Source organism: Porites lutea, chromosome 6 (genome assembly GCF_958299795.1).
Source record: "Porites lutea chromosome 6, jaPorLute2.1, whole genome shotgun sequence".
Taxonomy (NCBI): Eukaryota; Metazoa; Cnidaria; class Anthozoa; order Scleractinia; family Poritidae; genus Porites; species Porites lutea.
The window spans coordinates 8,072,579-8,097,763 of NC_133206.1; the positions used below are offsets into that span (position 1 = coordinate 8,072,579).

The window sequence follows — 25,185 nt, forward strand, 5'->3', positions numbered from 1 at the left end:
TGTATAAACTTCATGAATAAAAACCGGCAACATTAGTGAAAAAACAGAATTTTAAGCAAGCAAAGTTTGCCTTTACCCTGGGTGCTAGAGACTTTTCAAGTGTTCGTGGTTTCCGATTTCGGTCATAAGTCTTCATAGCCACTCGTTGCTTCGGCCTTTGCCCGAAGATGCGTCGGCATTGTGACCGATACCGAAGCATTCCGAGACAGAGAAAAAACCTCTGGTACCCAGGGTATCGAGCCCTTGGAATTCTCTTAAAATGTTTACCTGTAGGTTGAAGGATATTATCTCCGGGTGAAGGGGATCGGTCGATCACTGAAATATTGTATAAATCAATAAGTAAATAAAAATAAGTTTCAACATCGAAGACACAAGGTGAAGGAATTCGTGCCAATAATCACCTGTTTTCCTGTTCAAGCATCCGCGTAAACACAACTGCGTGGGAGGAGTAAAAATGTATAACAATCAATCATCTTATAGTTTATTTATCTACAAGTCGCCATCTCCAGAGCTGGTTAACAGTACATCTGTACAAGCGTGCCGTGATAATAAAAATAAAGTTAAATCAGAACTGATTTTTAACAAGAAAAGGTCATAATGCTTTCGCCTGATTTGATAAAAAATTAGTGGTTTTCTAGAATGAGGTGACGTATTGAATTATTTCCCTTTCCTTTTCCTGCTAACTATAGCTTTGTTTTAATAGTTGATGTTCTTCATTCCACTGCAAGTTTTTTCTCTCATTTGATAGTATTTATTGTCTTAGATTTGGTTATTAGTTCTCTCACTCAGCTTCCAGAGTCAAATATATGGCCTAACTTAACTTCTGTGTCTAGATAAAATCCTTCTTGGCGAGGCCGTTCAACCGGAAACCTCTGATGTTGTTTGTTTTTCAGGTTTTTGCAAAAACATTTGGAGATTTTTCGCTTTAAAGTATAAGACAAGGCCACTAGTTGATTAAACTTACTGAAAACGAGCAACTGTATACAATGCATTTACTCTATTTTTACTTATTTCCGAAAAGTAAATTTGCATTTTTAGTAAACCTGAGTATTCATGTCAGCAAAACACAAAGTCACGATTCGCTTTGCTAATTGATCAGTAATATTGTATGCGCATTTCAGTCAGGTCTTGCGCTCATTCCTATATTTTTGACGGCTTTCCGAGGGTTGTCAGCCGCAATAAGGGGCTGACTGAGTATGCCATTAAATTTCACTTAGTTTTCGAAAATCTCACGCAAGCAGCAAAAATTCGTCTACAGTCAACGTAAGACAAAAAACAAACTCGTTTGTTGTATGGTGCGATAATTTTAAGTACTCCCGAGACCCATTAAATTCTACTTTGTTTCCGAAATCTCACACAAGCAACAAAAACTCTTATCTGAAATTAGTTTAAGACAAAATACAACTGATGTATGGTAATGGTGCAATAATTTTAGGTTGGTTATATCAGTCTATCTCCTGAGTTGTCTTCGTTTCATGTAACGTAAAGATGTCCAATTATAATATACGGGTTCCCAGAAAAATGAGAGAGCTCAGTTCAATACTTAGGTAGCACTTTGCAAGAACTTAATCGAAGTCCGGCGAAAGGTTTTAAGTGCTTATCCAAACGCTCATAAGTGTTGGTTAGCTTTGTGTTTTTAGGGACCCTCATCAGTAGACAAAAGATTGTACGATTTCTCTACAGTTGTAAAAGCCCTGACTTCTCATTTTAAACAAATTTAGGTCGGTAGAGGAATAACTAGGAAGAATATCATGCCTGTCATAAACGTCTACTAGTTGTTATAGACACCTTGTATCAGGTAGGCAGATAAGGAGTGATATTGCATTTGTATATGTATGTAAACATGAACCCGCTTGTCTGCTTCGGACGTTCTCTGCTAATCAAATTTTCTAAATCAGATCTTTTATGTTAATCGCTGCTTTCTTAGAAAATGGGAAAATGTGTTGCAGTATTTATCAAATTCAACATCATCTTAACTACGAAACACTGGTTTTTTTGACGGCTTAATGACCTACAATTACAAAGTATGCTGTTCAAATGTTCTAAACTTAAGTTGTACACAAGTTCCTCTAATTTTCCAATATGATTGAATTTTATCTGTCCAAAAATCTAATAAAAACCTAAATGTTATGATTTTTTGGTCGGTTTTATCCGAAATGCTTCGCATGACGAAAATAATTACACGTAAGGGTATTGAGCATAACTTGCAGTTTGAATTGTTTCTTACAAGAAAAGGAATGTGTTAAAAAATGCGGTCGCATTAAAAGAAGGCATATCAGATCATAAGGCTTTCATCTAGCAAAAACGAATAAATTCAACGTACCTCTTGAGTAGAAGTATTTGTTCGGGCGACATCGGCACATTTCCGTTGACATTCAGAGGGAGAGTTTGTAGGAATTTGATCCGATTCCTTAACCATTGCAAAAAAGAGTAGTGTAAACAGTCGTAAAACAATGATCCTGCTAAAACGGTTGCTTCTCGTCGGCATTGGCGCAGTATCAGCTGAAAGCTGTAATTTTTAACATTGCGCTAGACAATTTATGTGGCGAAAATGTTCGACCCCGTAATAAACAAAGCGTCTTCTTTGATTAAAATGCAAATTCAGTGCGAAGAATTTAAATTGTTGTTCTGGTCAGTGACTTAGTACAAAGTACCTCTTACGCATATCCTCGATGACGGCAAATCCGCCAGATTGGGGTGACCACGCGAGGTTAGAGACCACAAGAAAATACAAAATGAGCCATAGCGATTTGCAATCTAGAAGTTTTACAATATTGAGCATGAGGGAGAAGGGTTGTTAAAGTAGCGAACATTAAAAATTGCCGAGGAAATAAAGACCATACCATCCCCTCTTTCCTCTTTCCTCTTTCTTACCTCTCCCCTCACTCGGTTATATTTCTGAGAACCAAATATAGGTTCCAAGAAAGCTGAATGTAAATTTGGATGTTAATGTAGCTGTTGTTAGTAATTTGAATACTTAAACATCAGTGATCACTGGTAACAATTAAATCCTTTTAAAGATGTTATAAAACTAATTTGAATGTCGAAAATCTACATGAAATCCGTGAATTTATATTTTTGAAAGTTATGGCACGATTTTTTTTTGTTGCCTGGTCTACATATTTTCGCTATAACTGCTGTGGCCCCACTGAAAACATTCGTATTTCATATGGAAACTAGATCAGACTTGAAGTCTATCTCCAGGGCCTCGTTGTGGCAATCTGGGCAATGATCGCATGTTTGTGCCCTCACTGCATACAAACGTCTGTAAAAATTAATTAGTAATTTTTTGAAGCTATATATCATCGCTATGTTCGAACGTACGACTTTCATAATAATAATTAAATAATAACAACAAAACTTTAATGGCTTACACGATTACTGGTTAGTCTAATAGTTTACATTATTTCAAACTTGGCGAGGTTACTAATTTAAAGCCGCTGACTCTAGCAGTGACTATGGATATTCGTTATCTTTTCAATATTTTCAATAACAAAACAAAACCGCTATTCTCTGGGATCCTTTAAGTACAGTGGTTCTAGCAATATTTGGCTGTTGAGCTCCGTACAGCAAAAAAGCACCATCTCAACATTTCCTTTATAACTTTTATTTCCTTATTCATCAATTTTTTTAAGAAAACAAAAGTTATAGTCAAGAGTTACGGTAAAATGATAAGTACACATATCATAATTTAACAAGATTGCAGTGCTTGCATAGTCTCAAATAGAATAATGCTACAAAAAAAAAATAAATAAATAAACAACGGTGATGCAGAAGTTTTAATCGGCTACATACGCCTAATTGCAATAAATTTGTCATTCGAAAGTCGAGAAAAAGAATTTTAAAAAGCTAAATAGTAATAATTTAGGTACGCTCCGTACATTCAGAGGTCTCGGTTCTGAGGAAAGAATGAAGCAAAGAACATCTTTAAAGTCACCAACTTTACCGGCTCTTAACTCAGGATATGCACTGAAAATGAGAAAGATCTGTTTCAGCCCCAAAGTGTCAATTCAGCCCTGCAGCCAAAGTCTGATTCAGCCTTTCCTGGAGCCATTTGAGCACAATTTAAACCCAAAAAGCTCAATCAAAAGGCTATTCCAGCCCACGGTAGGGCCCATTTTAGCCCTGGGACCAAATCAGCCCTAGCTAATTGGACGGTATTGCCGGCCCTGATTTAAGGGAGGCAAATTAGACCCAAAAATAGGACTGTATTTTACTCACCGAAACGGCCCTGTTTTTAGGGCTAAAACAGATCTTTCTGATTTAGAGTGTGTTCACACTATACTGGATAGCTTTCCGTGCCGCCACGAAAGGCTACCCAGGAAAGTCTGAACCCCCGTATGACATGTGACCCCAAGTTATCCGCGCGACGTGAACAGAGGCCTCGGTCTAGTATGGTTTTCGTGCCAGTGCAAAAGCGCCAATTGATGTCAAGTTGAAGTACAGTACTGTACTGCAAAAGTCGTTTTTAGGAATATAAAGATATCAAAACGTTATTTGCATGGCAAATTAATTATATTCGAGTTCAGTTTTCATAAGTGCTTTAATTTTTCGTGCAATTTTTCAGCCCAAGGATTAATTCACTTGTGCATACAATTTTCCATGGTTGAGAACCATTTGATTTCTTCCAAAGAAGCTTCTTTTGCAGTTAAAGTGACAGCACGTGTTGATTATTGAGTCATTTTGTTTGCAGTATAGCAAACTATGCGCGTTCTCTGCATATTTCACTTAGTACGGGAATGACAACTCTCTGTAAAAGGCTAATGAAGGATTCTCTTTGTTCATTATCTCTACAAATATTTTTCTGGCGAATAAATTTAAATTTAATCAAACAGTCTTTTTCTCAGAGTCCCTAGTGCTACTCACAAAGTTTAAACTCGGTACGGTTGAAAGGATGATGGATTTGTTATCACTGTAAGTCAGAACAGTTAAGCCTGGTTTCCTTATGATCGTCCGGATCGTCCCAGTCGTCTCAAAAAGGGACGATCATATGGAAACGCTACCCAGACAATCGCAAACGACCCAGACGACTGAGACGACCTTGATCGCTTGGATAGAGTTGAGTTCTATCCGGACGATCGGGACGATCGTGTAAATTTTGTAGCGATCATATAGAAACGCTCTCAAACGACTGAGACGATCGGGACGATCGAAGGCTATCCCAGAAGTCATCACTTTTATTCCAGTGATCGAGAATAAATTCGGCCCGGATGGCGCTGAAGCCGAAAAAATAATACACAAATGTTCGCCGTGCGTATGGGGGTTATTTGAAATTAGAGAAAGTCCGTGACATCAAGTTTTCGAAGAGATACTATTTCTTCGGGGAACTTTTCTAGCTTCTCAATGCCGCAAAATCAAGAGAAAAAGCAGATACCAAGGTACGAGGTTCGCTTTACAAATAAAAATCATCCATTTATGTGGCTTGCTTGCAAAACACGCGTAAAAATTCTATTATCTGACCCAGAGACAACGCTGACGACCCCGCGTCTCTTGCCTTTGAGGCGATCGAGACGATCATATGGAAATTACCAATCGCCCCAGTCGTCCGTATCGTCTCAAAAAATATGTTGAAACGACTGGGGCGATCGGGACGATCCGGACGATCATATCGAACCCCAGGCTTTAAAAACCGTAGATATGATTTTGACGTACGATTCTGACAACAAAAAAGCAACAACAACTGCCTTGTGACTCATTAGGGCCATTTATACGAGGAAAAATAAGACGCGTCTTGCATACGAGAACTGGACCATTTAAACGAGCATGTCTTATCTAAGACGAGAACAGCTCGTATAAATGGTTCGCGTCTTATTTCTGTTCTTGACTCGTTTTCATGCGAATGTTGCCCGTAGCAACGGCAATCCAACGTGGCGCGCCAAAAATTAACACGTGCGTACTATGCGTGCGCGTCTTATTTAAGACGCGAAGGTCATTTATACGACGTTTTTCTCGTCTTAGCTAAGACGCGTCTTATCTAAGAACAGGTGTTAAGGGCTGTTCTAAAATAAGACGCGTCTTAGCTAAGCCACGTCTTATTTTAGACGAAATGTGCCGTTTATACGGAAAGTTCGCGTCTTATTTAAGACGCGTCTTATTTTTCCTCGTATAAATGGCCCTATTAAGACGCAAGCCAGTGTACAATTTGCAATATCATAGTTTTCTCCTATCATCGTGGTACTACTTGTTTCCCACACACACAATAAATCAGGTCTCAGCTGTTTAAAAGGTGGATGGCATAACCCACTACACGATATACCTCTAGGCTCGGGTGAAGCATGCTACAGAATCAGGAATGTACTGGGAAAATAAAAAAAAGAGCAAAAAAGCGAGCGAAGGTTTTCCACAAGCATGAAGATGAAAAGCTGTCGTGATTGTGCATTTTTTCCTATTTTGGCTGCGGTTTGCGTAGTTTGTGTGGTTTAACCACTAACGATACCGCATAAATATAAACGGCGGACCATAAAAGCTACGAACGCATTAAACACTGTTTTCGGTTATACCTTATTTCACATTGTTATTAACAATTAACATTTACATGAAGTCTATTTCCGCCCGCAATTAGCAGGTGCTAGTCGAGGCTGGCGTAGATACAGGGGTACACTACAGCAGTCAGTGATAAATTAAAAATAAATAAAATATATATATAAATAAGTAAATAAAGCTTAAACGTAAATAAATAACATTTACAAAATCAACCACTTGTAACTTGCGAAACGAAACTAAGCTGTCTATACTGTATAAATTAAACTTTATAGTTCGCTATTTTTTGAAGCAGAATGGGCGCTTGATCATAATCCTTCTCAGCCTCTAATAACGAAATTAACATGTCACTGATATAAAGCTGTCTTGTGGAGTTGACGAATTTCATCGCGAATAGAGTTCCAAAGCTTAGCTCCGAACCTAGCCAAAGAACCTTGGTTTTGATTCAGTCAGAAACATGTAAGACTGTTTATGGTTAGGGAAATATTGGATGTCCTAGGAAATGTGTTGGCTGTGCCAATCATTTTCGTTTTTTTTTAAAATTAAAATCGGTATTCCCTTGCTTTTTCTTGTCTAACCATGATAGTTGTGATCACTTCAGAGATGTTTAAATAGACTGTTCCGAGTTGAGGGCAAAAAGAGAGAGATCAAAGGAGGTCAATTGAGATTTGTGTTTTGAAACGTCTTTTTTGCTCACGGCAAAGAGATTTAAGGCAATTGTTTTTCGACAGGCGAATGGATATAACATAACTTACTTATGAATAATTATTTTCAGAATATTTATTCTCACTCAGATATAAATTAATAAAACTAAATAGAGGTACCTTATATTTTTCCTAGCCGTTAAAAATGGCCTCAAACTGAAAAAATTCTGCTTCACAGGATATTACTGTCTTCTGATTTGCTGGATGAGTTCTTAATGATTAATTAAGCCTTACGTCTTACTAGTCAGTTACTTCTTTAAGTTGCAAACACGTTTAAGTTTTGAGGGCAGTGGGACCTCGATTTAATGAAGGGCCAAGGGTAGTGGCCAAGTGCGTTCGCTACAACGAGGTTTTTTTCCAAGTATTTTGCTATAACGTAAGTAGGGAATGCGGTATTGTTCGTGATATTGAGGTTAACAAGCTTGATATTCTCCAACTGAAAATTGGTATTAAGAGCGGATGTCTGTAAATATCGACCAGAGGTGGGAAAAATAAAATTTTTGAAAAATCTCAAAAAAATTATGTAGACTACCCTAGGTATTCTAGTTATGAAAATATAAATTTTAGTTTCATTGGATAAATATTTTGGCGATACGGCGAATGCCAATTTCGGGCGATTGACGGCCTCCTCCAGACCGCTTTTTCGGGCCTCTAGACCGGGCTACAAAAAGACCACGATTTTAATCGAATTCAAGTATCATGCAACCTAAAAAGCTTCTTATCGTATTAAACGGGTTTTAAGACACATTTTGAGTGGTCATGTTCTTGAATTGATTGCAACTGGAATATTTTATGAATTTTTAAATATTTACAAAATTTTAAAGATTTTACGCGAGCAAAATATTGTCAAATTTCAAAGGCCTAAAATCACATCCGATACATGATTTTAAACAGAAAAAGACATTCCACATTAAAAAGCAATCTCTAAGCTTTCAAAATATGCTTTCAAAACTCTGGGCAACATACGAAATAAATTTTTGGGAACGCAAAGTTTACGGAGCATTTAAGTGTAATTTGACCTTTCTGACTTCACAGATAAGAGGTTCGGAGCGACACAAATCAATCCTCCAACAAATGTTTCAGCCAAAATACGTTTAATTTAAGCAATCTCAAGTCCCACAGTGATACATAGATGTTTTATATACTTTAGGTGGAAAGTTTCATACCGTTTTTTTCAGCCGTGAATGAAGAACTCTTATCCTGGCCTTCAGGTGCATTATTAGAACTCGCCTCGCCAATGTAAACATTTGGGTCAATTGAAGATCTTAGCACGAAACAGCAAAGTTTTCAAAATCTGCACCAATTATCTATCTTTTCTAGTATATAATTAGGTCTACAATTTGTTTGTTTGTACCTAATGTGTCCTTGTTTGACTTCATTTCTGCAATGAAACTGAGACAAACCACAGCAAAATTCCCGCTCGCTCGACATGTCACGTGCCACGTGAAAGAGCCGTTTTAGACTCGATTGCGTTACGTAAAACATGACACAGTGATTATTTCTGATTGTGTGAAAAAAAAATTCCATCTCTAACCTACTTGTTATAGGTATTATTGAATGTGCAGACAATCTCATTTTTTTTACCATTCAGTTTTATCAGCACAGACTTGTCGGTTTCCCGACGAAACCAAAAAAAATCCTGGGACCGAAAATTACACCCGCACCGCCTCCCAACTCACCCACCGCCCCCCCCCCAAAAAGAAACGATTCCAAGTAATTTCCGCGCCGTGAAATTTTTCCGTGAAGGATTAAATGATATGGCACGCCAAAAAATGGAAAGTAACTGTTTGTTGTTGCTTTATTCATCGTACCATCTGCTGAATTAATCTTTTTTCATCCGACAGTCTGAACTGCGCGGCCAGCATTGTACCGGCGCAGTACTCCACCAGTCAGATTGTTTTGAATTTCCCTTGAGAATCCTACTTAAATCAAGGTAGCAAAAAACGTCTATATATGTATTTTTACATATTTGCCAAATTTTCCTATTGCCAAAGAAATCCCCTAATGAAAAATATCAAAACAAAAAAGAAATACCTTTATCATCTCGGTAACTTTAACTCTCCCCTCCTCGACAAACCCCCGCCTTGGGCCGGGCCCAGGGTCAAATATTGTTTGCGCTGTTCTTTTTGGTTGTTGGCAGTATTTCGGCCAGTTGTTGGCAGTATACTCTAGAGCTGAAAATAAGGAAGCATCATTGCCAGCTAGTACAATTCCGCTCGCTTATGTGCGGCGATACAGCGTACAAAAATGGACCGTTGGAAGGGTGGGTGGGGTGACTAGCGTGGTTCAAGTAATAAAGTGCGCACAAAAGAGAGCGACCGATCGGTTGAGCGCCACTTTACAGACAATTCTGCAGCATGCCATCTGACTGGCATGCGCCAAAACAGAGAAGACTACAGTCATATCCTGGGAGAAGGGCGTGTGCAATCGTTAAACTGCAACTGTTCAGGTGCACGTTGGTTCGCCGTATTGTCAAAGATGCCCATAATGTAGTTTGCGCATCGACGAGCTTATCATGGTTTGGAACTCTCGTAGGTGCCTTCTCTTGTACATCTTCGAACTCATTATAGAAGAACCAGTGTAACACGAACGAACCCCAGCCCCTGGTCCGTCTCCGGCAGGTTCATTCCTTTGTTTTGACACGCGCATAAACTCTAAACAGTAGGTCCCCTCACCGTAGCCAATAATAGACTGAGTAGCAGACGCCATTTTTTTTTTTTTTTTTTGGGGGGGGGGGGGGGGGGGGGACAAAAGAAGAAATGTCGAAGACGTACGATGAGAGAAAAGAAGAGGAGTCCTCCTCTCCCCTTCGCGTGTTCCCCTTGCACGGCCAAGCATGCCACGCAGGCTAAGCCAAACAGCGCCCGCTTTATAATTGCTAAAAAAAGGTTGTGACAGTAATAACTGATAAACTTGAGGTCGACGGTCCACTCATTTTACCCCCCCCCCCCCCCCTCTCTCTCCATCAATGCTCCGTTTTAAGGGCATTTAAATCTATAGAGTGTTTTCACATGACGTCACGGCGGCCATATTGGTGTCCCAAAACAATGAAATAGCGGCCATGTTGGTGTCCCAAACTAATCCTGTGGGAGTTGAACTCTTTTCTTATGCAAACGCTTTCTTTTGTTCCAATAAATTTGCATAGATGCTGGCCACGTGAGTGAAAACACTCTATTGTAGTCAAAGCCACACAGAAAGGAGAGAAATTGAAACAAGGATGTGACCTCGCGCACCGAAGGCCGCGCACTAAATTAACTCTGCCACCCTCGCTGATTGCTTGTGTTGAAATACAATAATAACGATAATAATAATAATAATAATAATAATGATAATAGTCAGAAACGCATTATAGAGTGAAATACATTTATAGCTCTAGCTTACAAACAACCTTCCCACGCTTTTGAACCCACTGCAGATAAATCAACTTTGGAGATAATAGGTATGCCTTATGTGCAATTGCTGGACAGCTTAAAGTAAGATTTAAAACGTACCTAGCCTGCCGGCAGTGTTGCACTCCTGAAGCGCACCTGTGCTCTGTGCTCGTGTACATGTATTTGGTACTTGTACCAAAATCGCCTAAAACTAGTCCTCCATATTCGCACGCTGTAAATATCGTCGTACAGTAAGTACAAGGGTACTAGCTTACGCCGAGAGTGCAATATCAAGGAATTGGTGTCGCAAGCGCAAGATACAACGGTAGCAAGATTTTCTCGCTCGTGCTTTTTTACTTGTAATTATAAACTCTTTGTACATGATATGCCATAATAGCGTGTTGCAGAATAACTGCGAAACGTATTAGGTGATTTCCTAAGCTGACAGATCTATCAACAAACAACAAGAAAGAACACGTTATTTACATATCGTGGTTTGATAGACACGCTCGGGGATCACAAGCCTATGATCGCTAAAACTGCATGGTAAGAAAACAAATGAGACTGTCTGCTCATTCAATAGCATACCTATAACATGTAGGTTAGGGATGGAATAGTTTTTCATACAATCAGAAATAATCACTGTGTGTCATGTTTACGTAACGCAATCGAGTCTAAAACGGCTCTTTCATGTAACACGTGACATGTCGAGCGAGCGGGAATTTTGCTGTGGTTTGTCTCAGTTTCATTGCAGAAATGAAGTCAAACAAGGACACAAGGTACAAACAAACAAATTGTAGACCTGATTATATACTAGAAAGGATAGATATATGTTAGGTGTAGATTTTGAAAACTTTGCTGTTTCGTGATACTAAGTAAGAACTTGCATTGACCCAAATGTTTACATTGGCGAGGCGAGTTCAAATCCTGAAGGCCAGGATAACAGTTCTTCAATCACGGCTGAAAAAACGGCATGAAACTTTCCACCTAATGTATATAAAACATCTATGTATCACTGTGGGACTTGAGATTGCTTAAATTAAACGTATTTTGGCCGCAACATTGGTTGGACGATTGATTTGTGTCGTGCCGAACCTCTTATCTGTCAAGTCAGAAAGGTCAAATTACACTTAAATGCTCCGTAAACTTTGCGTTCCCAAAAATTCATTTCATATGTTGCCCAGGGTTTTGAAAGCATATTTTGAAAGCTTAGAGATTGCTTTTTAATGTGGAATGTCTTTTTCTGTTTAAAATCATGTATCGGATGTGATTTTAGGCCTTTGAAATTTGACAATATTTTGCTCGCGTAAAATCTTTAAAATTTTGTAAATATTTAAAAATTCATAAAATATTCCAGTTGCAATCAATTCACGAACATGACCACTCAAAATGTGTCTTAAAACCCTTTTAAGACGGTAATAAACTTATCGGGTTGAATGATATTTGAATTCGATTGAAATCGTGGTCTTTTTGTAGCCCGGTCAAGGGGCCCGAAAAAGCGGTCTAGAGGAGGCCGTCAATCGCCCGAAATTGGCATTCGCCGTATCGCCAAAATATTTATCCAATGAAACTAAAATTTATATTTTCATAACTAGAATACCTAGGGTAGTCTACATAATTTTTTTGAGATTTTTCAAAAATTTTATTTTTCCCACCTCTGGTCGATATTTACAGACATCCGCTCTTAAGTATTTATGTTCAGTTAAGGAAGTGAAAGGAAGGAAATTTACCGCATCAAAGTACTTTTTCATGGGATCAGATCGAACAATCGCACCTTGCCTGGAGAGCCTAATTTCTTTCGCTTGCTAGATTTAGGAGTACTCGGTAAAGACTCTGCATGAATGAGATCTTTGTTGAGTAGGCGCCGCTTGCTGCAAGCAGGATACAGTCGGTTCAGCGGGCTCACTTATGACTATCGGCTTATCAATAAACGGATGCTGGTATTCGAAAAACTAGTTTGATTACAGAGATAACAAGATTGACCTGTCCAAAGGTTAAGGCTCGACGGGATTCCGAAAGAGCTTCCTAATTTTCTTCTCCTCGATCAAAAAGAAGACGAAAGGAGGTTCTGCTTGCAGGGTTGTGAAAAGGCTGTTTCGTTGCCACACCCACCAATCTGAAGCTTTATTCGTTAAGTAAATTATTATGTGATTTTACAGACTGTTTCCACTGATGCAATCCAAATCCGCTTTGCATCCTCCCGTCACTTACTGGAAGCATTACTGACTTTAGCAAAGTTCAGAGCTTGCTTTTTTCCTCAAGTTTGAATTTGCGGTCAAAATATTGAATTGGAAGGTCTTCAGGAGTCTACCTATTTGACATTTTCAGGATATGCTTTCCTCCTCTTTGCTGGAAGTATGAAACTTACTCTATCAGCTAATTGAAGTTTGTGTTGTGTTGCATTCAACAAAGATTGTTTCTAAACTACACTATTAAGGGCGAATCTGAATTGTCGCCAGTAGTACTGTTAACCCTTGCCGTTGTATCACTCCCATTTTCCCCATTGTCAGAGTGACTTTCGGCGTGAAGTGGTGATTTGAAAAACTCAAGTAGATTCTTCTTCCAAAGTGGTCTTTGCAAAATATCATTGTAGTCTATCACGCTTCTTTCCCTGAGTTCTGAAGGAAGATGGGTAAAGTCGACTCCATCAATTCTTATAACAACCAAACAGAGATCGCGATTGTGTACCTGTCGACCTATTGCTACATCTAATTCATATTTACAGTATTCGCTTTGCACAAAATTGTTTGAAAATAGGACTATGACTTTGTGGCTTTGGTAAACACTGGCGGCCATACTGTCTTGAAAATTTCTCCCAACTGGAAAGTCTCTATAGTGTATACAGCACTTTAAATGGTATTTTCCCTCCAGTAGTTTTAGGATCTTTTCGGCCCATGGCTTATCCTCGTTACTGTACGCTATAAACGCGTGGTATTTGATACCTACGAAGAGAAGGTAAATTAATAATAATGCAGTCGAACGTCTACTGCGACTACCTTTCGTAAGCGACCACCTGCTCATGGGTCGGGCGAAAGTCTTTAAGAGTGGGCGAGAGAGCCCCTGGGATGCTACCCTTAACGAACCAGTTCCATGACCCATTTGAATTCTAATGTCTCTGATTGGCCTTCACTGCCGTTTATGCCGACCCTACTGACCGCCCCTGGGTCCCCGAGGGTGCCACCTGCTATAAGCGACCACTAAATCTTTTAATTTTCGGTTACACTGTAATGATAGTAGACTGCATTCCGTAACATAAACCTAAAAAAACAAACCTGCAGGCAACTCAATGTTCAGCTTTATTGGTCGAAAGAAGTACACCAACAAACCAGCAACTAGAGCAAGGCCAACCAGGATGCCAACGGATATGGAAACTGCATAGGCATCTTTGTTACTGGAACCTTGTGAGAAATAAAAAGTACCTATTTTTTGCAAATTATTAATTTTCAATTTATCCGATTAATATTTGTCTGCAAGTCATTTTTAATTTCATTAATTTGCTCGATACTAATGTAAAGTAATTTTTTTAGAATTAGCTTTGTTATTAGTGATGCAGCCAATTGCTTAAAAAAAAAAACGATTTCATACAAAATACCGTTTCGTCCGTTGAGTGTCCATCTGAGAGAAGATTTAGTATTGGTAACTGGAAGTTCAAGACATTAGTTGCAGTGAGTAAAACGTGTAAATAACATCCTTCGAAAGAAAATGCGTGCACTCTTAAGACTCGCGATTTTGTTTGGGAGTTATGGTTGTTTCGAAAACCCATCACCTACTCTCCTTCAAATGAGCCTGAAATGGATAACGAAATCCTCACCTTAGCTCTGTGCAAGCACTATTAAAAATGGTATTTACCTGCAATTTTAGATTTATAGTATCCCAAGCAGCTGATCATGAGCGTAAGCCTTTCTGATGATATTAGAGATCTGAGTCAAACTGGCAGTAAGAGCGGTGTCTATTGGTATTTAGTATCTGCTCCAGTTTTACTAGTTAATTTATATGGGCATCTAACAATTACGTAGATGTGGTTTCTGTGGTAACTTAAGGGAAGATTACACGTCAAGGGTCAAATATATGGCTTCTTAAAAAAAATGATTTTAGGGTGGCAAAGAAATATTTACAAAAAGTAGTCATTAGTAATATAGTTGATACTCACCATTTGCACTTGTTGTTGTACAAGGGGGTACAAATGGTGTAGTCGATTCCGTAGTCGCTATGAAATAATAACAATAGTAGTAGTAGAAATAATAATAATATTGATAGTGATTATGATAATTTTAATACTTAATATAGCGCCAACATAATAGTCGCTTTTTCATCAGCGCTGAAAGCTCTAAGAATGGAAAGGAAAAACTGTAAGTTAGAATAATTATCATCGTTCAAGAAACCACGTATTCGGAAATCAAAAATGAATAAATTTTTAAACCTTAATTTACAGCAAAACTTAAAATTCTGAATTACACGTACATAACTTACAGGAATGTGGTGTAGAACGGGGTAGATCATAAACTATGTAATTAAGTCTGGATTTTGAAAAATTGTTATAGTAAAACTTAACTTTTCAAATTGCAAGTTAACTTACGAGGATATGGCGTATAACGTGATAGAGTTTCATCTGCGAAAGGAACACCAATAACCTAGAAAGGCGGAAGTAAGCAAAATAAATTCAATTACACCTCAGTAAATACTGGAATCAAAATAATCAAAATTTCATCACCATAAAAGTACTCCTTTTTTTCTATTGTTTCACATCCACTGTCGATTATATGCAATGGAATTCAAACATACCGCATCGATATATACGATTCCCAGACTGGGCCCGGGTGAGTTAAGGTAAAGAATTTATATATGACTATTTAGGAGGAAAACATTCCTGTTTAATTTTCAACATGATGACTTATTATTCCAAGAGAACTACTATCTTTATGTTTATTTTTTTATTTTTTGTTTTTTTGAAGAATTTTAAGGAACTCAATGGGAGCAGAAATCACGAAAAGTTTCCACAGTTGGGAACGGGGATCACTTCAAAGATGGCCTCAGCTCATTTTTACCATGTTTAGCCGAAATTCCTCTGCCCCCTCCTTCTCCTCTCAAAGGTTATATTTTTAACTTTTTTTACTAATTTTGGTTTTACTGGTTATATTTTTAACTAACTTTTTGGATGTAAATTTTTAACATTACATTTTAATATTTATAGAATGTTTTTAAGGTTTTCTTTAGGAAGTTTTTTTCATAGGGCCAACCCCTTATTAAACTCCCTTTTCAAAGCATTTTTTGTATATATTTATCTTTGTTTTTGAATGCTTTGAATAGACGTATGCAAGGTTTTTTTTTTTAATGTATATATATATGTATACCATGATGATTGGCTTTTGCTATAATAACCTCATGCGAATATAAATAATAACGGCGAAGGAAAACACTTAGTGTAAAGTTAACGTAATTCTACTTGCCTTTAGATAAACTGGATCCCCACGACTATAGTTATATCGTGAGGAGATGTCAATGCGGAAAAATGTGGCTGCCTGAAACAAATGAGCTTCAGTGTTAGCTAAAATCAAAATGCATATTTATTTTTAGGCTGATTATTACCCTTGCTACTTCGTCAAATAATCAATCGTACTTTCAATGTATTGAGATACCCATCTGCCATAATTTTAACTTCTTGTTAAAAGTATTAACTCCGTGCTCGTGTTAAAAGGGCTCCCTGTAGAATGCTTTTTTTTCTTTTTACTATACACCTGGTCTAAAGAGAGAAAAACATCAATTCCAAAACGAGTCCAATTATCTCTTGGTAATGCACTTTTTTTTTAAAAAATCAATCAATCAAAAGGACGCGCACAAATTGTTAGCTTATTTGAAACGTGTTCTAGCGTGAAGTCGCCTGAGAGAAAAGTGGAATACAAAATTTCTACAACTTCATTTTGCAAAAGTACTTAATTTACAAGAAAACCACTAAAAAGAGTTTTTTTTAGCAAGAATCACTAGAAATTTGGAGCAAACTATAACGAATTCGCCAAATCCGGTACAATCTGCTAGTAAGAATAAAAACGTGATGACTGTAACATAAAGCAATTATTTAGTTAGCAGAAATTACGAGACAGTCCGTAGAATTCGACCTGTCTGCATTTACTTTACGTCGTCAAATCACATTGTACAGTATGACCTGTAAAAAGAATCAGGATACTGCACAAACCGATTGGACGATTTAAACCGAATCGCCCAATATGCATCTTGGTGAATTTTAAAAGAAAACTTGAAATTAAGTAATTATCAAAGTTATACTACTACATGAGAAATTTCTGCAATTTGATTGGCTTAGAGCAGTGGTATTTCAGCTTAATCTGAAATACCTACATATGAAAATTACCAAACCTTCTACGGGTAGTAGTATAAACAATTAGTAGCATTGTACGTGATATTTGGCATAAATACCACTCGTGATATTTCAAAATTGTCTCAAATTTCTCTTGCCTAACGGCTCGTGAAATTACGTATAACAATTTTGAAATATCACTCGTGGTATTTATGCCAAATATCACTACAAATCATGCTATTACCTATAATAATCACCGTTGAAATTTTCCAGCCATGGCGAGTCTTGGTACTGAACTATTTTGGCCTGGCCTTTGTTTAAATGACAGCATAATCTTTTTGTTTGTTTGTTTGTTTGAAATAAAGTAGTTCAATTGCGCTTTCTTTCTTTCTTTCTTTCTTTCTTTCTTTCTTTCCGTTTTTTGTTTTATGTAGAGACGCACGCCCTGAACGCGAATAAATGAGTGAGCTCCTTAATTTCCTTACCTTAGACAATCTAAAGCAAACAACTGGCTTGATGATAGAATCTCCATCATTGATCTCAAGGAGAATCAAGATGCCATTTCGTTGGCTATGAGGATCTGGAAGGTATAAAGCAATTTGGAAGGTGAGATTAATGTTGGATAGTGATTATGAGTCAAGAGTCATAAGACTCGTCAAGGCATGTACTTACCCAATTGAAAGCAGTGGCGGATCCATCACAGGAGCCCGGGGGGCCCGCTGCCTCCCTCCTTATTTTTAGACCAAACTCAGGCCCGAAGGGTCGAAAAAAATTTTTTGGAGACCGGGCTCCCCGCTTATCTCAGGGTCTGGATGACACAGGGCCCCCTTCGTATGTCAAGGTCTGGATCCGGCACTGCCAAAGGCATTTTGAGTTCCATGCGGATGAGCAGATCAAGCATCTCCATATCCGGCTTGCATGGTTTTTAGTCCTGGTATTGTCGTTTGGGGCTGGGCAGGAGTAAAGAAGCCGCTTATTCAAGGGGTTTTATGACCTTTTTTATTCGCATCCCTTTCTCCCTAGCCCTCCTTCGCAAGCTAGTGTCTACTTGCATTAAGTTCATTATAGGTTTCTATTTCATTTGTCAATCATTCATATCTACATCACAGAAAGTCTTCAATGGGATTTTCTTACCTTTCATAGACGTCCATGAGCAGTTAATGTACCATTGCTCAGAGTCAACGTATTGTCCAAACGATACGTTTACTTCTGGTGTCCAGTCCGGAAGTGGTGCCGTTGGTGAGTTTAGGGGACATTCTGAAACACATTTTCAGCCACAATTCCAGCATTATTAAATCAATTCTTACCCTACTTCTAAGACTTTCTGATGATGCCGTTCAAAATCCCTCTTCCTCGATCATTCATAGTCATCGATCGTCGGAGTAAGTCATAATATTTTCACGGAAATTTTCAATTGCTCAACAAAAGATTTTTGCCTTCTAAGAAGTAGGAAGGTACTTGATCTACCACAAGGGTAACCACTTTTTTTTCTTTCTGGTCGTGTAACTAAATGTCAAAACAACGACATTCGTTGAATAAAGTTCGATCCATTTTCTGTTAATTCATTGAACTTAAGAAATGATTATTTTCCAAGGACAAGTACGCGTATTATTCTGGTGAGAGCAAGGTTCCCAGCAGAAAAAAGTGAGAACGAAGAAAGTAACACCTTGGAATTGTATAACCCTTTAGCCTAATGCATTCAAATGCCGATTGGATTGAGCATTTATTTCAAGTCAAGTTGAGGTGTAGTGAGCAGCAAAGAAACAATACTTAGAATTTGAGATCCCATTTCCAATCGAAAATTAAAGTACCTGAAGCAATGATAAGAACCTACCAGAAGATTGTGGTCCCTGGATGGATTTTCTTTTGCGTTGTTTATAAATGACGCTTTTTTTGATTAAATCATGATGATCTGTTAAGAGAAAAGATAATTTTGATTAATATAAGAGATATGGTGGTTGTAGTAAAAGTGATTTCAAAGTATTTCATCTTTCATAGTGAATAGATTAAGAGAAGAAAGACCCCGGCAGTCTTTCTTCTTATAGATTTTGAATCTGCAGTTCAAATATTCCAATCAGCTTTTATGAAGAACTGATAGAGCTGGTCAATTATATTTTCAGTTACTTACAATACGTTTCAAAAACGCGATGGCGTAGTCAAATATACCTAGCCGACATTATGCGCCCCAAACAACGGTACTTCTGAATGGATGAAGCTTCAATCAGTCAATCAATCAGTCAATTAATCAATCAGTCAGTCAATCAGACACACTTCCCAGATCAGGGTAGTGACAAGTCATCAGTATGGAATTTGTGCCCGCTTTCCTCAGACGTCATTCCACGTAGAACCGTTGGTGGCGTTGCAAAAGGTCGGCTGTTTTTCTCAAGCTATCTATAGGGCAATTATGTCGAGTACGCGTACTACGCATGCGTTCACGGTTGAGAATATAAACATTACTAAATTAACAAAACAGTAAAGGCAAAAGCGATCCTTGAGGTTTCCCGATATTTCGGACGGACCGAGCCCATAATTACTGTAAAATCATGACCTTTTATCCTCCCCCTCTTATGAATTAACAAGGTCCTGATTCTACAAAATTCCAGTTGGATTGAAATACACTCCTTCGATCCAGTTTTTATTATTATTATTATTATTATTATTATTATTATTATTATTATTATTGTTATTATTGGTATTATTTTTATTATGCATGATATTATGTAATTGATAAATAGCCTGAGGAACAAAAAGGAATATGCTCCAGCCTGCTACCCTATATTGAGCCTCAGAAGTATTGAGGAATAATGATCATTAAGGGAACCATGCTGCAGATTATGTCAAATTACCTTTGCTTCCTTTCAGACAGTCGGGACAGAAGAGCAATTTACGAGAAATCTGCAGAGCAGAATTAAACCACAAAAAATTGATGTCAGTGACAAAGAAAAGAAAGAGTCACGAACCTCACTGTGAGTTGCTCGTTAAGCACTTACTTAAAAGGAAAGAGCGCATTATCATAGAATGTCAGTTTGAATAGTTAGAGATAGATAGATAGATAGAAACTTTATTAAAGTGTCAAAGCCGTCTAGCCAGGGAAAAAAGAATCCCTTACTAATTTGGGGACACCAAAATAGAGAGAAGTATGAAGTTTCGATTTCTTTTTATGAGAACTAGAACTTGTTTTACGGATGTGGGCAGCTATATTTGTCACAAACTGAGTCAATAAGCGCGACGAAACATAAGAAAGAAAGAAAGACAAATAACAAGACATGCAGTAAAGTGTATTTTTTCTAAAACCCGGCCTAAGAGACGTTCATTAAATAAACTAACAAAGGTGATATCACAACATCTTCTAGTTCTTGGAAAACGGCGGAACATTTATGAAAATGACGTCACCAGGTAATTTTGCAAGCTTTTCTTATCTCCTTTCCACAGAGCAAGGATGCGAGTTAAGTTACTAGTTTCTGGACGGATTCTTTTAGGGACTTGTTTTCACCTTCTCCAAGTAATGAAATTTTAGCTACAATAGAAAAATTTGATACCAAAAAATTGGATTCTTATAACATATTTCGATACAGTGCAATGAGTCGCAACAGAGCCGTTCGGTTATAACCAATTAATTGCCGGCAGGTGATGGGCCAATGTTGTAAACAAGACAACCTACCCAACGGACTAAAGTGCGAGTAAACTTTGCATCACAGATATTAAACTTGAGTTCTCACGGGTTAACGTAAAAATGTTTCCAATATAAGTTCTCCATCGTTATCTCCAAAAAGGCATTTGAAAAAGCAAGACATTCACGCATTATTACACCGAAGGAATTCTTTTATTATGGGAGTATTAAAACCAAAGCACGAACAGACACGAACTGGGGTCTTTATTCATCCACCACGTCGTCCTCGCTTCGGCTTCGATAGCCTAATTTTTATTATTTATTATTTTTATAAGTTTAAACGTATATTCGAGTTCAAAACTACCGCTGAAGCCGAGACGTGACAGAAAGGAAGGCCTGTAATAAAGCAAATGGGTTTTGACTGACAGCTATAAAAACCTACTCAATAGCTCATTAGTATATGCAGCATAAACGCCTCCTTAATGTTTACTGTTAAGGACGTTCAAAATTCAGCTAATTGTAGTTTCTTACGCCTGATCCACCAAAAGTTAAATCTTAATCGTGTTTTCAGACTCTAATCATATTTCTCGCAGTTTACTGATCTACCATTTAGAATCACGTATGTACTGTTACAAGAAAGACCGAAGAAGTTTGAACTGAATAGGCCTGCGAATCAAAATATGCAAACCAGCTCATATCGTTAGAACCCGCGCTTTCTTTGTAGTCAAAGCTGAGCTTTCGTAATCAAACTCATTCCCGAAACTTTGTTTTATAGCTGGGCTCGTGATTTTCGTCGGTTGAAACTCCGATAAAGCTCCGTGGGTTTACCCGAAGCAAGGACTGGGAACAGAAAGTTGAATGTTGATCAGCAAATTGGTCGAGCTCTTACGGTGTTATCGTGCCCACAAAAAAACACCTACTTACATGTGCTCTCATCCTTGTTTTGGAGCTTTCTTCTCGAGTGAGGCGACACAAGCGTAGACAGTCTGTCTTTTGCGGAAAGGTTTCAGAAGGTTGGATTGAAACCACAATTAACCAAGCTAAGAGTACGATCAAAACGATCTTGCGTTTGCCAAACGTAGATCGCTCTCGTGTTGTAATAGTACTGGTTTCAATCATTGCTACCAAACGAAGCATTTTGTAGCGTGAGTTTCTCTGAGGCGAATGACTCCTTAACGAGCATGATAAATTCAGTTGCCCACTTTGCATTTAAAATTAACGAATGTGTCTGTGTTTAATTTTCCGCTCAATGGTGCGAGTCATCTCTGAGTAATTATTTATTTTGTATAACAAGACAACCCACTGAGAGGCTTTCAACAGAAGGCCCTTTTTAGGTTCTCGGATCATTTTACCATGTCGTATCCACTTCGCCAATTCAGTGTTTCCAGTGCATACAAGTTTTGTCGTCCAGACATAACTAAGTGCACATTAATTAGTAAGCAAGCGATATAAGTAAGTACCTCAGTCTGTCAGGAAGTACGTAAGTATACCAGGTAAGAAGGCAGGTAGGTAGGTAGGTTGATTGGTAGGTAGGAAAGCAGGTAGATAAGTAGGTAGGTAACTTACAGTAGGTAGATAGGTAGGTAGGTAAGTAGGCAGGTAGGTATGTGGGTAGGTAAGTAAGTAGGTTGGTGGTAGGAAGGTAGTAGGTAGGTAAGTGGGAAGTTAGGTAGGTAGGTAAGTAGGCAAGTAGGTAGGTGGGTAGGTTAGTAAGTAGGTAGGTGGTAGGAAGGTAGGTAGATATAGGTAGGTAGAAAGTTAGGTAGGTAGGTAACGTATTGTATGTAGGGAGGTAGGTAGATAAGTAGGTAGGTAACTTACAGTAGGCAGATAGGTAGGTTGGTAAGTAGGCAGATGGGTAGGTGGGTAGGTAAGTAAGTAGTTAGGTGGTAGGAAGGTACTAGGTAGGTAGGTGAGAAGTTAGTAAGGTAGGTAAGTAGGCAGGTAGATAGGTGGGTAGGTTAGTAAGTAGGTAGGTGGTAGGAAGGTAGGTAGCTATAGGTAGGAAGTTAGTTAGGTGGGTAACGTATTGTAGGTAGGGAGGTAGGAGGTAAGTAGGGAGGTAACTTACTGTAAGTAGGTAGCTAGCTAGGTAGGAATAAGATAATTAGGTAGCTAATTAGGTAGGAAGGTCAATTGGAGTAGTGCAATATCCAGATAGAACCCATCCTCAGATTATACGAACAGATTTATTAACAATTAACATTTACATGAAGTCTATTTGCGCCCGCAATTAGCAGGTGCTAGTCGAGGCTGGTGTAGATACAGGGGTACACTACAGCAGTCAGTGATAAATTAAAAATAAATAAAATATATATATAAATAAGTAAATAAAGCTTAAACGTAAATAAATAACATTTACAAAATCAACCACTTGTAACTTGCGAAACGAAACTAAGCTGTTTATACTGTATAAATTAAACTTTATAGTTCGCTATTTTTTGAAGCAGAATGGACGCTTGATCATAATCCTCCTCAGCCTCTAATAACGAAAGTAACATGTCACTGATATAAAGCTGTCTTGTGGAGTTGACGAATTTCATCGCAAATAGGATTCCAAAGCTTAGCTCCGAACCTAGCCAAAGAACCTTGGTTTTGATTCAGTCAGAAACATCTAAGACTGTTTATGGTTAGGGAAATATTGGATGTCCTAGGAAATGTGTTGGCTGTGCCAATTATTTTCGTTTTTTTAATTAAAATCAGTATTCCCTTGCTTTTTCTTGTCTAACCAGGATATTTGTGATCACTTCAGAGATGTTTAAATAGACTGTTCCGAGTTGAGGGCAAAAAGAGAGAGATCAAAGGAGGTCAATTGAGATTTGTGTTTTGAAACGTCTTTTTTGCTCACGGCAAAGAGAAAGGCAATTGTTTTTCGAAAGGCGAATGGATATGACTTAACTTACTTATTTATGAATAATTATTTTCAGAATATTTATTCTCACTCAGATATTTAAGCAATAGACCACACTTTCTACGGGTTTACCGGCGTGATAACCCACACGGGATGTTGGGAGAACACGAGAAAAGCTTGTAAATCACGAGCCGAAGGCGAAATAACTTCCAGTAGAATGGAGTCTTTTAGGTAAAAAATATGGTTCTAGTACCGTGATCAAGTCACGTCTTCTCTCTAAAGTCATCATAAGCCAATCATGACTCACGATTTAATAGCGTTGAACTTTCTCAAAACTCCGTTCAGTCAAACAACAAACAGCAGCACTTCAAAACACGAGTTTTTGCACTCATTACATGATAACTTATAAAAGGTGTTTTACAGGAAAAGTCAACACATATTCATGCGAACGTACAATGAAAGAATATGTTCATGGTTTGTTTACTACAGAAGTAGAAATTAATTGAACATCAGACTGTACGCAGCTGTATTTTGTTGAGTCGATCCGTAAGAATTTCATTGTTACAGACGGAACTGACAGCTATTGTAATGGAGGACTTCATTCACTTTTTACAAGCCGCAGTGGTTTAAGATCTGTTTTCTGGACTTTATTATGATCAAGAAATGCTGCGGTAACGACGTGGCTGCATTTGCGAAGTTGTCGCATGTAACTTTATATGCACGTACAGCGACCGATGGAAATATGTCAGTGGTGGAGAAAGGTTTCTTTGCCGTAGCCACATATTGGCGTTAATATTTGTCGATTCGTGAAGTCAGGTGGTTTGAGGTAGGTTATGGCATCGATATCACCGAATAATTTGTGCAAATGTTGGAAAAAACCAGCCAGAAACTCTGACATCTTTCATCATCGTTGGCAGCTTGTTTACAACCTACAGCGGCCGATTTTGTACCATATCTTGATCAGTGATCTCTTTTTGGAACAATTTCTTTCTTTAAGGAATTTAATTTTGACATAAAATAAATCAAGAGGGTGTGAATGGGGTTAACCGACTAGCGACAAACGGCGAAAAATATTACTGACTACCGACAAAACGAGTAAAAAAATACCGACTACCGACAGGAAAAATATTAACCGACTACTGACATGGGCTGACATAATCAATATTTGTTTCAGAAATAAGAGCATTTTTCATTTTTTTCCTAGCCGTTAGGAAGTAACCTCTTTAAATTTATGACTCATTAGATGGTCTAACAGAAAGAACTCCCTCTTTTGTTCATACGGGTACATTACTACAACTAATATCATAATCACAGACGACTTTATAAATTTTATTGAAACGACAAAGGTGAAAAAACTGAACGTTTCTTGTTTCTGTCCGAGAAATGCTTAGATTAATCCTCAAAGAAAATTCTTTCCAGTTTAATAGAAAGCACTATCAGTAAAAAACCACGGTACCGCGATGAGCACATACAGCAGTTTCCTTTCCAACATTTTCATGGCCGCATATATTGAAACAGAAAGTTTAAGCAAAACAGTCTTTAAACCAACTGTTTGAAAATGCTACATAGATGATATTCTTCTCTATGGGACATAAGTAAACCAGACATGGTAGATTTCTTCAAATTCTAGGAACAAGTAAACTTACTTCACCCTACTACTCTACTGGCTATAAAATTTACGGCCGAAATATCTGACACTGAAACAACCTTTTTCGACCCGGTTGTATACAAAGACACAACATTCAATGGAAAATGAGAAAAAGCTATCATTGACGTAAAGAGGCATTTTCAACGGAAACCTTCCAGTATATACATTTTCATCTCTTACGACCCACCAATTGTTAAAATGGATTTGACAA

The 25,185-nt window shown here is 37.9% G+C and overlaps 1 protein-coding gene and 1 long non-coding RNA gene across 2 annotated transcripts; both read right to left on the reverse strand.

Annotated features, from left to right (window-relative positions):
* Window positions 1-225: 225 nt before the first annotated feature.
* Window positions 226-2,835, reverse strand: LOC140940078 (uncharacterized). The gene is made up of 3 exons (XR_012166294.1): window positions 2,324-2,835; window positions 402-435; window positions 226-315 (listed from the first exon to the last, which is right to left on the reverse strand). It is a non-coding gene; the product is annotated as an uncharacterized lncRNA (long non-coding RNA).
* Window positions 2,836-12,649: 9,814 nt separating this feature from the next.
* Window positions 12,650-21,703, reverse strand: LOC140940076 (uncharacterized). The gene is made up of 10 exons (XM_073388959.1): window positions 21,400-21,703; window positions 19,712-19,760; window positions 18,700-18,777; window positions 18,000-18,122; window positions 17,351-17,445; window positions 16,003-16,074; window positions 15,132-15,186; window positions 14,706-14,762; window positions 13,828-13,953; window positions 12,650-13,497 (listed from the first exon to the last, which is right to left on the reverse strand). Exons 1-10 carry the CDS (start codon window positions 21,682-21,684, stop codon window positions 12,980-12,982), a joined length of 1,458 nt encoding a protein of 485 aa, XP_073245060.1. The 5' UTR covers window positions 21,685-21,703; the 3' UTR covers window positions 12,650-12,979.
* Between the last annotated feature and the right edge of the window lie 3,482 nt (window positions 21,704-25,185).